Source organism: Hippichthys cyanospilos, chromosome 3 (genome assembly GCF_059441005.1).
Source record: "Hippichthys cyanospilos isolate Australia breed blue-spotted pipefish chromosome 3, RoL_Hcya_1.0, whole genome shotgun sequence".
Lineage (NCBI taxonomy): Eukaryota > Metazoa > Chordata > Actinopteri > Syngnathiformes > Syngnathidae > Hippichthys > Hippichthys cyanospilos.
Window position 1 is genome coordinate 2288266 of NC_142371.1, and position 14598 is coordinate 2302863.

Below are 14598 nucleotides of genomic sequence, written 5' to 3' on the forward strand. Positions count from 1 at the left end.
AGTGTGACACTTGAATTTGACGGGTATGCTCCAAATTCCTTCGCTGGTGTTGCATCAAAATTGAAATATCCCGTGCCCAGCTACCCCCCACCCCTGTCCCTGTAGTTACAGTTAATTTAAAACTGCAAGAGATGCAAAAAATGGCTTAAGCAGGTGTTGTAAAAGGAGATGAGTCACAGGCCAGATGTTCGGACACAGTCTGGAATCCACGCAAAGACCTTCATTAGAGACATTGGCCCCGTTTTCACTGCCAATGAACGATCGATCACACGAGACCTCCAAACAAGCTCCGTTTCCCTTTTTTAATTTCCAATTTTTACACACACAAAACCCGAAAGACGGCTCATAATGGATAGCAACACTGCCTTCTAGCGGATAAAAGAGGGATAGATTTTCAACGTGAATATGAGAATATCTTAAGACACACATTCGGCACTTCAAAAACACAACATTTATTTACAAACGACAAGTCACGATGAATGCACAAACATTTTAAAAAAGGTGAGAATCGCGCACATTTGTGGATATGAAATTGTAAAAATCACGTGGATATTGAAAACGTGGAAATAATATATGCATTTTGAGACAGCTCTCTTTTTGCTTTGTTCTGTGTGAAATTCATACTAATGGCTCACTATGCAAAAGAGGCTTCAGAAGCCTGTCCAAATAACATAAGATGTTCAGATCTTGCCGTTGAAGCAGGGTTGCGTGTGTAACAGAACTGCCCTGGGCCATTCAGCCGCATTGAAAGAGAAAGGAAAAAGATCATTAACAGATTGGAGCTGTGAGAAGAAACTTTCCTCCACTCTATTTTCATTAAAGTCTTATTAAATACCAGTCTTCCCCTCAGGGTCCTCCCCGGATAGGAAATGTTCTGATGGACTTAAATCCCTTGATATGGAGCAGGCCGTCCAAGTACGCCTGGGTTTCGCCCAAACCCTCACCCGTCCTCCCTGTGTAATCCATCAAGTCAATGTGAGTGACAGAGAGTCCGGGATCGCAGGCCAAGTCAACAATCCTATTTCCAAAAAGGTCAGCAGAGCAAATGAAAGAGACACTTGTGCCAGAATGACAAGAACAAACGCTGCGAAAATTTTAGTAGAGGCAGAGTCAATCCTGAAACCAGCAATTAAAACAGACACAAAATTACTGGGCCGTTTTCCTAAAAAAAAAAAAAAAAATAAAAAAAAATTAAGCACTAGTTTTGAATGAGTTAATTGAGACTGCACGGCAAAGGTATACTGTAAGTAGAACAATAAATTACTGTCCTATACAGAAAAATGAAAACAAGCATTTGACACATTTTTGTCATTGATATAGGACCTAAAACAGAGCCCTGAGGCACTCCTTGATAAACATAAAGCAAGGAAGAAGACTCCCGTGCAAAATGTACACACAGGGTTCTCTCTGACAATGTTTTTATTCTGTTGAATAATCTGCAGGTACCTCTGTAATATACTGGACACATGCACACCATTACAAGAGCTCTGGCAACTGGGAAAGAGAAACATATTTGGTGACTTAAGGCCAAAGATCCAAGCAAAGCACAAGTCTTGCCGGTCACAGGAAAGTGGACCTAGTTACTTTTTCGGTTGCTTAAAAAGACTCCCAAATATCCAGGAAAAAAAAAAAGCAGCAACGGCGTTCTCAGTCGTAGTGTGTGAGTGTTGGGGCAGGCGTTGCATCACACTACCGAGACGCCCTGCGCGGGGCAGTTCAGAGCCGAGACCACGTCGGGCCTCTCGATGCGGGCCAGCGCCGAGCACAGCAGTCCCAGGGTCGAGCCTTCTTTCAGGGCCCAGTTGGAGAGTAGCGTGTGCGCCGGGGCCTCACCGCGCCCAAACAGGTCCAGCTGTTCGCTTTCGTACCCCAGCGCCTGGCCCAGTTGGCGCCAGCCTCGGCCCGCTCCCTCCTGTAGGAGGCGCTCCACCTCTTCCTGTTTGTGGGGCGCCAGGTTGATGTACAGGCGGGTGTCCTGCTTGCTGTCCCTTTTTGTACCTGGGAGGGGTGGCCACAACCAAGTCATATTTTGACAGTTTTTAAACAATATTTTGACAGTTCCATTTAGGGTGTGCTCACTTTTGTTGCCAATATACAATAAATACAATATATAGGCTTTATGTTGAGTTGTTTTGAGGGAATACACACACACACACACACACATATATATATATATATATATATATATATATATATATATATATATATATATATATATATATATATATATATATATATGGGTTTTCACAAAACCTGGCATATGTTGGTCAAAATTATAAATGAGATATTGTTATATTTTAACTCCACATAAAATGACATTTAATGCATGGCGCTAGCTAAAAAAAATCAAGGTTGCTAAAGCGCTTTGAATGTTGCCAAATTGAAGTCCCAAGTTTTTAGAAACAATGTGCTTTAAGTTTTGGTCCATTCATCTCGAAAAAGGCCATAGCAACCAGTACCTTAGGAAAAAGACATTGTCTTGAAACTTTCAGGAAGTGTTAAACGAACACTGGAGAGTAAATTCAAAGAGCAGGTAAGGACATTTGAGCTTGAGAAATTCGGTTTAAGATTTTTGTGTCAATTAAAACGTGTTTTGTCATTTAGCGTGACCTAGAAAGTTTTATCCTGTATATTCTATCTTAAAATGTTGATTTTACAGGCTCACTATAATTAAGCGCTTGTTGGTGGACCTAGCGCACCTTTGCAAGGCTGATTGTCTTGCACACTCTGCGAGTCGAGAAAAACTCCGCTGTCACTTTGCAGCTTCTCTCCCTCTGGAGACGCTCCCAACTCAGCCGCGCGCGCCTTGGACAGGGCCTTCTTCTGTTTACACGATCTCCAGCTGCGACCAGTATTGAGAATACGTCAGGCAAACGCGCTGCAGTTTTGGCTATAATCCTTCTTATGCCCATATAAGGATATGGGCCTGTCACTGGTGGCCACCTACCACTTGTAGGCCACATAGACCAGCAGGCCCAGGACCACCGCAGCCAACACCGACACGTAGATCAGGATGTTGTTGCTGCCTTTTTCTCCCTGCGGGGTGAACTTGGGTGTCCCGAGGGCAAAGCCGTCTCCGCCCGGCGTCACGTCCTCCACACCAGACCGGCTCGGAACGTTGCGGGATCCATCGGATAGGATGTGGAGCTTTTTATCTGGCAAGAGAAGTGCGCAGACGGTCTTTTCAGTGGGTGGATCATGAAAAGGCCTAAACGCATCCTGAAGCACCTACACTTCAACCTAAATTTTTGTACCATAAAATGATATTCATTTACCCCCGTCAGCCTTCATCATGTAACATTTCTATTGGCTGCACTGCTTCTAGTCTTACATAGTGAAGGGATTTATATATTTTTATACATGATAATGAAGCTTTATTATCATGTATAAAAACATATAAATCCCAACTCAGCCGTGCGCGCCGTGGACAGGGCCTTCTTCTGTTTACATGATAATAAAGCTTGTATAAAAACATATAAATCCCTTCAGTTATATAAATCCCTTCAATAGGAATGTTTGGATTTTTTCTTTTTTGGTCCAATATGTTGTTAGCCTATTTGATGTAACTCGAACTATACAAACATGCCTTGATTTATAAGTTTCATTAGTTTTATGACTCAAGCTCAAAACACACATATTTCCGCATCTTGCTGACATTAATTAAATTAAACTGCCATTCATGCATTTCAACCCCATAAAAAAAACTCAAAAACACATCGTACGTTAAATATAATATGTTATAGAGAGAGTAAGGTAACACACAGTAATAACAACTAAATAATAACATTTAAAATCTAACTTTGTATCATGCTTAAATATCAGTCACAAATACAGTGACCCATTAGTCAAAAACAATAGCTGAATGATATCTCGTATACCGAAAAGCTCGTAAGTTGGGTCTTTTGAAAGTAAAGATACAAACAATAGGGTTGTTTTTTTAGCCAATCAGATTTCAGATTTGTCCTCACAGGGCCAGTTTTATTTAGATCAGCATTTTTATGTCTTCTTGTTAGTCAGAACAAAACAAAACTAGTGAGAACTTTGCAATATACTGTAGGGATCTTTATGCGTTATTTAAAAAAAAATGTTTTAAGTGTGATGTATTTTATATGAATAATTCATAATAGTTACTGATCCTGAACTGCTCCAAGTAGTCTGGTAAGTCCCCACTGAAGGCCCAAGTACCAAATGCACAAGGCGCTAGAAGTTTCATTTGTTGAGCTCCCCCGAGGTTTGAAACTCTTCCATTCATCTTATTTACCTAGCTGCTGTCTCCATTTTGTTGTTTCACTTTTTTAGGCTCAAACGTCACCAGCTACTGTGACGACCCCTCGCAGATCAAAGAGTCACGACGTGCACAGATGACTTCACTCCCAGGGAGCCAGCGTAGTAAATTGAAAACCAGGAGACAAACTGGTGGGCTTGTCTGCGATTTGGCCCTTGGTGCTGCACTTTTTTTTTCTGCTGCTACTTCCTGGTTGGGATTTTGTGCAGTTCTTATGAGGTGTGGATTCAGATGTTGACCACATGTCCGTGTTTTTCCGCTGAAGCCCTCCCACTCCTTTTAGATTCTTTTTATCTCACAGAGGCCTTTTACGTGACGCTCGTTTCAAGTGATCAAATCTGTCGTTTTGGCTGTCCCTTCGCACGACATCAGCGCTTTAGAACGTCCATGCGAAAACCGTTTTCAAAGAGGGTGACTTCAAAAACAACATTATTACATTATTATTTCCGACACAAAATGTTCCATCTTTGATAATGGACTGCACACACATGTTGGGCGGGTCAACATTTAAGCATAGTCCAGTCATTTAAAAAAGACATTACTGTTGGATTATGGCACACCTGATGAGCCTTTCATGGCACACTAATGAGCAACTAAAAATAGATAGATAGATAGATAGATAGATAGATAGATAGATAGATAGATAGATAGATAGATAGATAGATAGATAGATAGATAGATAGATAGATAGATAGATAGATAGATAGATAGATGGATGGATGGATGGATGGATGGATGGATGGATGGATGGATGGATGGATGGATGGATGGATGGATGGATGGATGGATGGATGGATGGATGGATGGATGGATGGATGAACATGCCATTATAGTGCGCTGCCTTTTCTTCTCCCTCAATTATTTTTTTCCCACAACTTACCCATGCAGAGTGTGTCCGAGTTGGGCATGCAGGCCCGGATCTCCACCTCGCTGTCCGTGCACTGGGTGCAGGACTGACACGGTTTGTCATGAGCGTGCTCTTCGGAGAAGGTTCCCAAGTCGCATATGCGACACTGCGTGTCGCCCTTGGGCCCGCACTGCTGCGTGGCCCCCTCGCCACGCTTGCATTTGGAACAAGGCGCACACAGGCCATAGGCTCGGAAGAAGAAGAAGCCGCTGTCACACTGTTCACATTGCGTGTCTTCGACGGCGGAGCACGCGGCCAATGTAGGGACGCCGTACGGGCACTGCGAGCACGGGAGGCAACGGCCGAGGTCTTCGGAGGAGGAGAAAGTACCTGGGAGGAAGACGAGGTTAGTCGGACATTGGCCTGTTGCACCGACAAAGGTAGCAATTAGACAGGTCTTCTGTATTAGTGGGGAAGGACTAGAAGATAATTGCTTACCCTGTGGGCACGGGGCACATTTGGTGTCTTCTTTTCCGCACTCCACCGCTACTCCAAAACCGGCGGGACACACACTGCAGCACTTGCCCGATTCCGTCAACTGTCCGCTGGTGCAAGCATCACAGAAGACAACCTGGGAGGAATTACTTTATTATTATCTCTATCAAGAAGGTTAGGGTGTTGCCTACTGATTGAACATTTAACAACTAAAGGTTTGTCTACCTACAATTTCAAATCTCAAACATTTTATATGTGAAATCTGATGTCATAAAATGTATTAAGTCATGAAAGTAATTACAAAACACATACAGGCAACTTCCATCCAGACTGATTTTGTGGATAGTATTTTGTGTACAGATTAGGAACAGTACAAAACTAAGTAAAATCATTTCGCAATATTTTTCTCATCAGGCTGGCCTCAAGCATCTAATGACCTCATTTAAAAAAAAAAAAAAATCCGGTGGTTGAAATGAAAGGGCACCAAAAACAGTTCACCAGAAATAAGAAATTGTGATTTACAAGGCATGTTTCAGAAGTGATCGTTTAAAAATGTAAACTTGGTCAACATCAAATAAATCAATAAATCAAATGAATTAGATTTTTCTTTCTAATAACCATAAAGACCATTTGAAAATTAGCTAAATATTGGAATTGCACAACATAACAATTACTATTATTGTGGCATATAAGTTAAGCAAATGCTATGAATGAGTTCATATATATATATATATATATATATATATATATATATATATATACATGTGTGTGTGTGTGTGTGTGTGTGTGTGTGTGTGTGTGTATATACACACACTTATAAAAACTTTTTTTGGCCTTGCCCCACGTGTGGGAAATGACATACCCATGAACAATGGAAAAAAAAAAAAATCAGGGTAGCTGGTGACTGGGTGGATGACTACACAAACACGCACACTCACACACGCACACAAGCACACACACTAATAAGCACTCTTTTATGGCCTTGCCCCACATGTGGGAAATGACATACCCATGCGCAATTAAAAAAAAAAAAAAAAAAAATCAGGGTAGTGGGTGACTGGAACGGGGTCTAATCTTTCCATCTGCCACGGTTTTGGCCCCCTTGAAGTGCTGGGAGCCCTTATCTACAAGTGGGTAATGGAGAGCCCAGCATGAGTTATGACATGAGGGCTAGATCAGACATTCCTAAAAGATTGTGCAGCGGGGTTTGGCGCCTGACAGCAGAGGCTGGCTTTAATCAGATGGCTTTAGAGCGCTGCGAAGAATAAAAGGGGGCGAAGAGGGAAAAGCAGGAAGGAAGAGGAGCTTCGACACCTCCGGCTCACAGCCGGCGAATGACAATAGCTGGACTTTATGTGAATTCTCCGGAGAAAGACGTGGGAGGCGGGGGAGGCATATCAAGGGGACGCTAGCGGCCTGAGGCGAGGGTGTCGCTTGCACGCGGCTGCCCAGCATGCGAGTGTCTGTCTGGGGGAGAGCCGGACCTTTGAAGTCGCCGAGAGCCCTGCAGGTGTGTAGATGAAGCTGGCTATTTCACTACTCCCCTTCTGGAGGCATCTTAAACATGCACACATTTCAAGGCGGATCGGCCCGCCGTGCCCTGGGGGGGGGGGGGGGGTCTGACGAGAGCAACCAGATGTCTAACAACTAACCTAAAAGGAGCAAAGTAACAGCCAAACAACCCGCCGATGTTTCTTTTTGTCTCAGAAGTCTGAGGAAAGGCTGAGAATGCGCGTGAACCTGCACCCAAAGCCGCCTTTTCAAGTACACGCCGTGATTCTAAAAAAGGCTCCGAGCTGATATGGACCGGAGGAAGCGTTTTGAATCGGGGGGCTAGTCCGAGTCCAAAAACAACACCGGGCCTGAGTGCGGGCCTTTCAGAGGAGTCCGATGATATCCGAGCATCGGCCACAAAACCCAGATCAGACGCAATAGGGCGTTGAGGCGGCGGCATCCGGAACAGAAAACAGACTCAACTCCTCTTAAATCTCAGCTTCACTAAATATTTAGAGACGGAGACTCTGTTTGGGGGTCCGACACGTTTCTCATCGCCTGAGTGAGTTCGGTCCAGCCCAGAGGCCGCAATCAGGCCGGAGCTGCAAAAAAGGCCTGGCGGTGTCCATGCGAGCGTACAATGAAGTATGACATCCCTCCACAGTGGGAGCACTCACTGGTGACTAAGTCATTAGGCACTTTATGAATAGAATTGTGGCTACTGTTTACAAGCAGGAGTTACAATCATACCCTGAGTATGAGATTTATTATGATAATATATTTGTTTCCTGTCAATGCAATTCAATAGGTGTCAATAATATGTGGATTTCCACTATTACATATTGCTAGCGAATATTTAGTAAATATATTGTTTTAAAGACAAACAAAAATCCTTTTCGGTCTTTCCTCTCATTTTGTATTTGTGTTACTAGTAGTTGAGTGGGTGTCATGTTTAACACATTTATGGCTAATCTATATTGCACTATGTATTTTAAGATTTTTTTTTAAACAAACTGTGACTTTAGCTTGTGTGTAAAGTGTTGACATCCAGGTCAATTCTTTGCAAAACTTGCTTGCATTGTTCACCCAATCATTGCTTTTAAAAATTAAGATTTGCTTTGTTTTGAGTGACAGAAAGAGTTAACAAATTTCATTATAAATATGAAAGGATGCAAGGTATTGCTTTATGTTAAATAAATAAAATTGCTTTATGTTGAATAAATAAAGACATGTGTTACTTGTATAAAACTGCTGCAAATGGTTGGCATACGTAGCGGTAAAAAGTTAAATGAATCGATTAATAAAATAATTGTGAGTTGCAAAGCTAAACATGAGATTAAGACCGTGAATTTGTCACAGTATGTATAAATATTGTACTTTTACTTACAGTATATAACTAGGGATGTTCAGTACCACCTTTTTTCCAGTCCAGACCAATACCAAGCACTCAACTTCAGTAGTCACCAATATCAGGACCAAGTACTGATATACTGGTACCTTCAATGCACAAAAATTCCTCAAAAACAATGACAGGTAATTTTAAAGACCTATGTACTTCCTCCAATGTGGCATTTTGTTGGAAATATTTTGAGTAACTAGGGATTCTGGATGCCCCATCCCCCTTTTTTTCCAGACCAAAACCAACTCTTGAGTTGTCATCAATACCAATATAAGGTACGGAAACCACAATTGCTTTTGATACACAAAAGTTCCCACCGAATCCCTTAAAGATCATTTTTAAAGACCTACCCATTTCAAAATTGCAATTTCTTAAAAGGTTCATGAAATAGCAATGTTCTATTTGTAATTTCATGTGTGTGATCCTAAAACAGCTTCTAGAGAGTGTCTGATTCGAGGATCATCTGCCATTGCTAGTACAGATATTGTACCTTGAGGGAAACCCAGGAATCGACCTGATAACGATACTTGGTGTCAGTATTCACCCATCCCTACGTATAAATATGCTATCTATCCATCTAATTTCTTCACTGACTATCCTCACAGACATGCTGGAGCCTAACCCAGCTGTCTTCGGGCTGTAGGCGGGAGATACCCTGGACTGTTTGCCAGTCAATCGCAGTGCACACAGAGGCAAACAACTATTCTCACTCATAAGCACACCTAAGGGCAATTTGGAGAGTTTAATATACCTACTGTACCAAGCATGTTTTGGGAAATGTGGGAGGAAACAGGAGTACCCCAGAAAACCTAAGTGGGCACGGGGAGAACAGGTAAACTCCACAGAGAAAGGCCTGAGCCGGAGAAGAAACCGTGATCTCAGAACTGTCAGGCGGACATGCTAACCATGCTGCCAATAACACAGATGATCAGAACATAAACAATCACACAGTTAGTGCTTCATAACTAATTATGTGTGTACTACTTGTGTCATACAGTCACGCAAACAACAGAGCTAACCCTAAGCCTAAATTTCACTAGTTTTATAAGTCACAATAAAATCCTATTTGTCATTTTCACAATGGGTAAAGAATATTTGTGAGTAGTGATTTTTTTGTCTGTCTACATGAGTTGCTGCATTGATTGTGTTCAAGTTCTTTTGCTTGACATTTTGTAACTACTGGAAAATACTAATACTTGGCCATCAATGCAACAGCCTCATCAAGCTTTTCATTTTCCGTTTTTCCTTAGAATGCTGATTGTGTTCCGATTAGCTTGACACGTCCAAATCCACGGTATCTGTTGACGTTCGACATTAATAACTGGCACATAACAACAACTAGAACAAAATAATAATATTAATAGTAATAGTAATAATAATAATAATAGTAATAGCAATAATAATAATTCTTTAATTAAAAAAATGCTGATTCATGTCCTTCTTAAATTAACCTGCTATAAAACAAACTGCAAAATGCATATTTTTTCTATAATATTGTTGCAGGATTTTGTGCATGTGCCTTAAATCCTCCAACCTCCCATGTCACACGCTGTCTGCTCTGGAAGTCCAACCACCAATTTGTTCATATTTATGATGAATCTATTCCAGAGGTTAACTGTCGCCATCATAAATCCTTTTTCACGACCAAAAGATTCGAGTGAAGTGAGGTTTTTTTCCATCTCAGTTAGGAATCCTCTTCTAAAAAAAAAAAGATCCAAATCAAGCAGTGAACTGCTATTAAAAGTCCTGCTGTGACTTTGTGTGCACATTTCAAGGAGGCTTTAAGTGGAGCGGCAATGCACTCAAGCACACTGACACTTATCTGCTGCCTTTAGGGCGACAAAGTCAAAGAGTTGAGAAAGAAGCAAATGGGAGCCGCAGTTGCTTTTTTTTCCATTAGAGTATGAAAAAATGGCAAGATGAAGGATTCCCCAGTGGGAAGAGACGGACCACCAAGGAGCGCGGCTTACAACGTGGGGGCTTCTCTACTGCACGGCTGCCCAAGTCACTCAGTCAACATCACGCACACACATGTTCACACAGACTTCAGCCAGTCTTAGTGAAACATTTTCTGCGTGCTTTGAAGTGAGTCAAAGCTTGCTTTTTAAGCATGTGACAGCCTCTCTGCTGTTAATTTAATCTGCGTGAAAATAAACACACAAAAGGATGCACTCACTCTTGCCACGGCGCGAACACACTGACCCGTGAACTACACCATCACGCCGACAAGACGGGCCTCTTTCAGCAGAGGGAGATCTCCTAGGCTTGGGAAGGGGTTAAAGGTAGGGGGAGGGGAGGGGGCTGAGTACTCTCGTTAGGATATACAGGCAACATGAGGGACACATTAAAGGATGCTTGTTGTGCAAAACTATGATAGTAAATAAAACCGGAGTGTCATCATCTTACTGGTTAAGTGCTTGAGATTTACGCGACACCTCCTCCCCTCGTGGGGAATTCTGCTTAACGTAAATGCTGCGGTAAAAATAACTTAACTCCCCACCCCCCCTCGCACAATTTATATGGGCCACAACGTGGGAGAAAATAAGGATAATTGCTCCAGTCCGGATATCCCGACACCAGCCATGCTGAGAGCGAGGCCATTTTTTCGATGCCCAAAGTAACAAGAGGACTCGATTAAAAGCAGGGGACGTTTACACCAACTTGCTTGTAATTGGAACCGGATTAGAGGTTTCTTGACATGACCACGTAAAAGGAGAGAGATCTGAAAGTTACTCGTTGTATCATCGTTAGATCTAAATGGCCAAGTGCAGAGTGGGCAAAGTACGGCCTGGGGTCCAAATATTGCCCACCCCATTCTGTAAACTGGCCCAATGAGCATTTACATTATCAATTGAATTCATGTTTTTTTTTATACTGTAATTAATTATAAATACTAAATTTTGCATACTTATAAGTACTAACATTTAAAAATGACATAGGAAAAAATAAAAGAAAGACTCCAACTGTTGCCAGTGATATGTTATGCAATGTTATGAGGCTTAATCTATTTCTTACCATAATGTAAACCTTATTTTTTGTTTAGTTGTATTTAACATTTAACCACCATACATTTGCATGTAGAACTGTTTGATGAATTGTTGCTTAGATTTTCAAATTCCTAATTCCTTGTATACCTGCTGTACAATGACAATAAAGGTATTCTACAGTCCGGGTTCTACTATACATTTACAGTTACCTTTTATGTGCAGCAAATGTTAATTAAATCATCATTTAAGTATTTTTGTTTTTGTGTTTTCATGTTTAAACTGTGGAGGGCTTAATATTAAAAATACTATTAGGAATAAAATTTGCATCCGTGTCTTGTTTTTTTTTCTTAATATCATTGGCAATAACGGTTGTTGTTTAATTCTGGTGGTACTTAGCGAGCTGAGTATTTTTCGGGTGTGCAGTAGAGTCACATTACTTATCAAGGTTGTCATTCAACGCAGCACAAATTTGCAATCGAAGTGTGTAAATAAAAAATGCTGCTATGCTGCTTTACAATGACATCACCAACTACTGGCCTGGCATACACATTACAGTCATTTCCTATAAAACCTTTGAAAAGAAAGTGCCTCTAAACCAGTGCTTCGCAATATTTTTTGTTGTTGCAAAGCCCGCCCAAGGAAGAGAAAACCTTCTGCCCTATCCCCCACGAGTATCCTCCAACAGTATCCTTTTTAATGTTAGCAAAATTAAAAAAGCAAATATTAATCAACTTTCTACAAATGTTATCTACTTTTTTTTTACAGCATTTATACAGGTTACAGGTTAGTATAAAACAGAAAAAAATTACCGAGTGCAAAACAGTCTCTGAAATTAAAATAAATAAATGAAAATGATGTCTATACTTATTTTATTGCAATTACACTTCACCTGGCAAAAAACAAGCCTTTCCCCTGGGGTCATACCCCCTTTATTTGAGGAGGACTGATCCAAGAATAGAAATAAGCCCTTTTTAAACCAACTGTTTACATAATTGTATGTCAACCGTATTTAAATATATATCCCTTTGATGTGATTAAGTGTTTTCACTGGGGAGCATGTCCAAACAAGACTGCAAGCCCCAGGCGCTTTCAAACAGTCATGTCTGTGACTGTAGGCCCCCCTTTATATACTATAAATGATTTCATAACAATAATAACACGTGATCGCCCGTGACCACTTCACTCATCCTCAAAATCCATTATTCTTAAGACTTTAATGGGTATAACGTGTTTACAATCTGCTTTACTTGAGCTGCTGGCAATTATGATGACTGAGGGCGGAAAATTAAGTGTCATGGGGTGTTCATATTTTTCACAGATGAATACATTAAGTTTTCCAGCATGAAAACTCCCCAACATGCCATTAGTGCGTGTTGTGTGTCTTTTCGGGAAGTGTGCCACAAAGGACTGAGATTTTTTTTTTCAGTGCCATTATTAACGAGGTTTTTGTCACCCTGTGAAAATATTGTTTGTGTCGACTCTGTAAAGTTACTTATTTTCCTGTCTTAATACTACTGACTAAAATTATGAACAAAAACTTTAATTAGCCATTTTAAAATATGGGGCGGGGCCACAAGCGTTACTGTAAATTTATGAAGATTTTCTTACTTTGAGAAGAATAACGCTGCAGATGAGGAGCGCAGCCATCCTTTTGGACTTTTTGTATGGCGAACGATGAAGGAAACAGGAGTCAAAAGCAGCAGAATCCCATACAAAAATATACCAAAACTGAAAGAAAGTAGCCAAAACGTCTGTTTTGCTTCGGAAAGAACAAGAATTTGTTCATAATCCAACAACACTCGTCTTGTCTTTTCAGACAGACATTGATGCGTTCAAAGTCCCTGGGTCATTTCAGCAACGTCGTTTTTCGGCCGATTGGCACAAAGTTTCTTTTGTTTCAGCTCTCAAGATGCAGCGGCCGTGTGTGTGTGAGCGTGCGCTCTTGCTGCTCCTCCACAGCACAGGCGAGAAAAGCTGCTGCGATCTGTGCTTATTACATTTTCCTCCTCCCATAGCCACGGACCCCACAGAGGCCTCCTGATTGGCTGCATCTATCCAGGGGCGCGGTCTGTTCGACCGGTTGCCAGTTACAGTCTTTCATCATTTTCTGCAAATTATTGGGGTACTTTATAAACACACTTTGAAAGTTGGCGACAAATGTGAATTAATGAATCATGATTTAGTATGCTTTGGCCCACGAGATGTTTCTTGTCATAGAGCTATCCAGTTTAACAAAATAGTTCGATATTATTACTATATCCAAAGCATACCACATCGTGTGTCAGTCATTATACGAATCACATGACAACTATGTTTTATAGAGCACTTTTAAAAACACAAGGGTAAGCAAAATAAATAATATACATACGTACTTATAAATTCTCTACATGAATGAAACAGCTCACAATCCAAAGCATACCACATTGGTTGTTAAATATCCATCCATTTTCTTAACCGTTTGGGCAGTTGGTGAGGTAAACCCTGAAATAATGACAGTCAATCGCAGGGCACACTAACCCTCACACAAACCTAAGGGGAATTTTGAGTGCCCAAGATACCGACTTACCATGCTGGTTTTTGAGAATGTGGTAGGGAACCCACGCGGGCACAGGGATGATTATGGAAACTCTACCCAGGAAGGCCAGAGCTGGACGCGAATCAGGGACTGACTACTAAATTGTGAGGCGGACGTGCTAACCACTCATCGACTGTGCCACGCTGAGTAGGACAATAATCCATCAATCTATCCTAGGCGCTTATCCTCACTAGGGTCGCGGGCTTGCTGGTGCCTATCCCAGCCGTCTAGGGGCAGTAGGCGGGGGACACCCTGATGTAGGATCCAGTCAATTGGCAGGCACAGAGGGACGCACAACCATTCAAGCACCAATTCACACTCAAGGAGAGTTTAGAGTCTCCAATACACTGCCATGCATGTTTTGCAAGGTGGGAGAGCGCTGTTTGCCCAGAGAAGAGCTGTATGGGCACGGGTAGAGAATGCAAACTCCTCAGTGATACCAGAGCGGACGTGTGGATCACTCCACTGTGCCACTCAGATAATAATAATGATAATTATTATTAATATTATAATAAA

General features: G+C 41.5%; 1 protein-coding gene across 1 annotated transcript; it reads right to left on the reverse strand.

Annotated features, from left to right (window-relative positions):
* Window positions 1-288: 288 nt before the first annotated feature.
* Window positions 289-13459, reverse strand: LOC148425409 (tumor necrosis factor receptor superfamily member 16-like). Its single transcript, XM_088410699.1, has 6 exons — window positions 13116-13459; window positions 5631-5763; window positions 5166-5522; window positions 2948-3155; window positions 2700-2842; window positions 289-1998 (listed from the first exon to the last, which is right to left on the reverse strand). Exons 1-6 carry the CDS (start codon window positions 13152-13154, stop codon window positions 1685-1687), a joined length of 1194 nt encoding a protein of 397 aa, XP_088266825.1. The 5' UTR covers window positions 13155-13459; the 3' UTR covers window positions 289-1684.
* Window positions 13460-14598: the final 1139 nt, after the last annotated feature.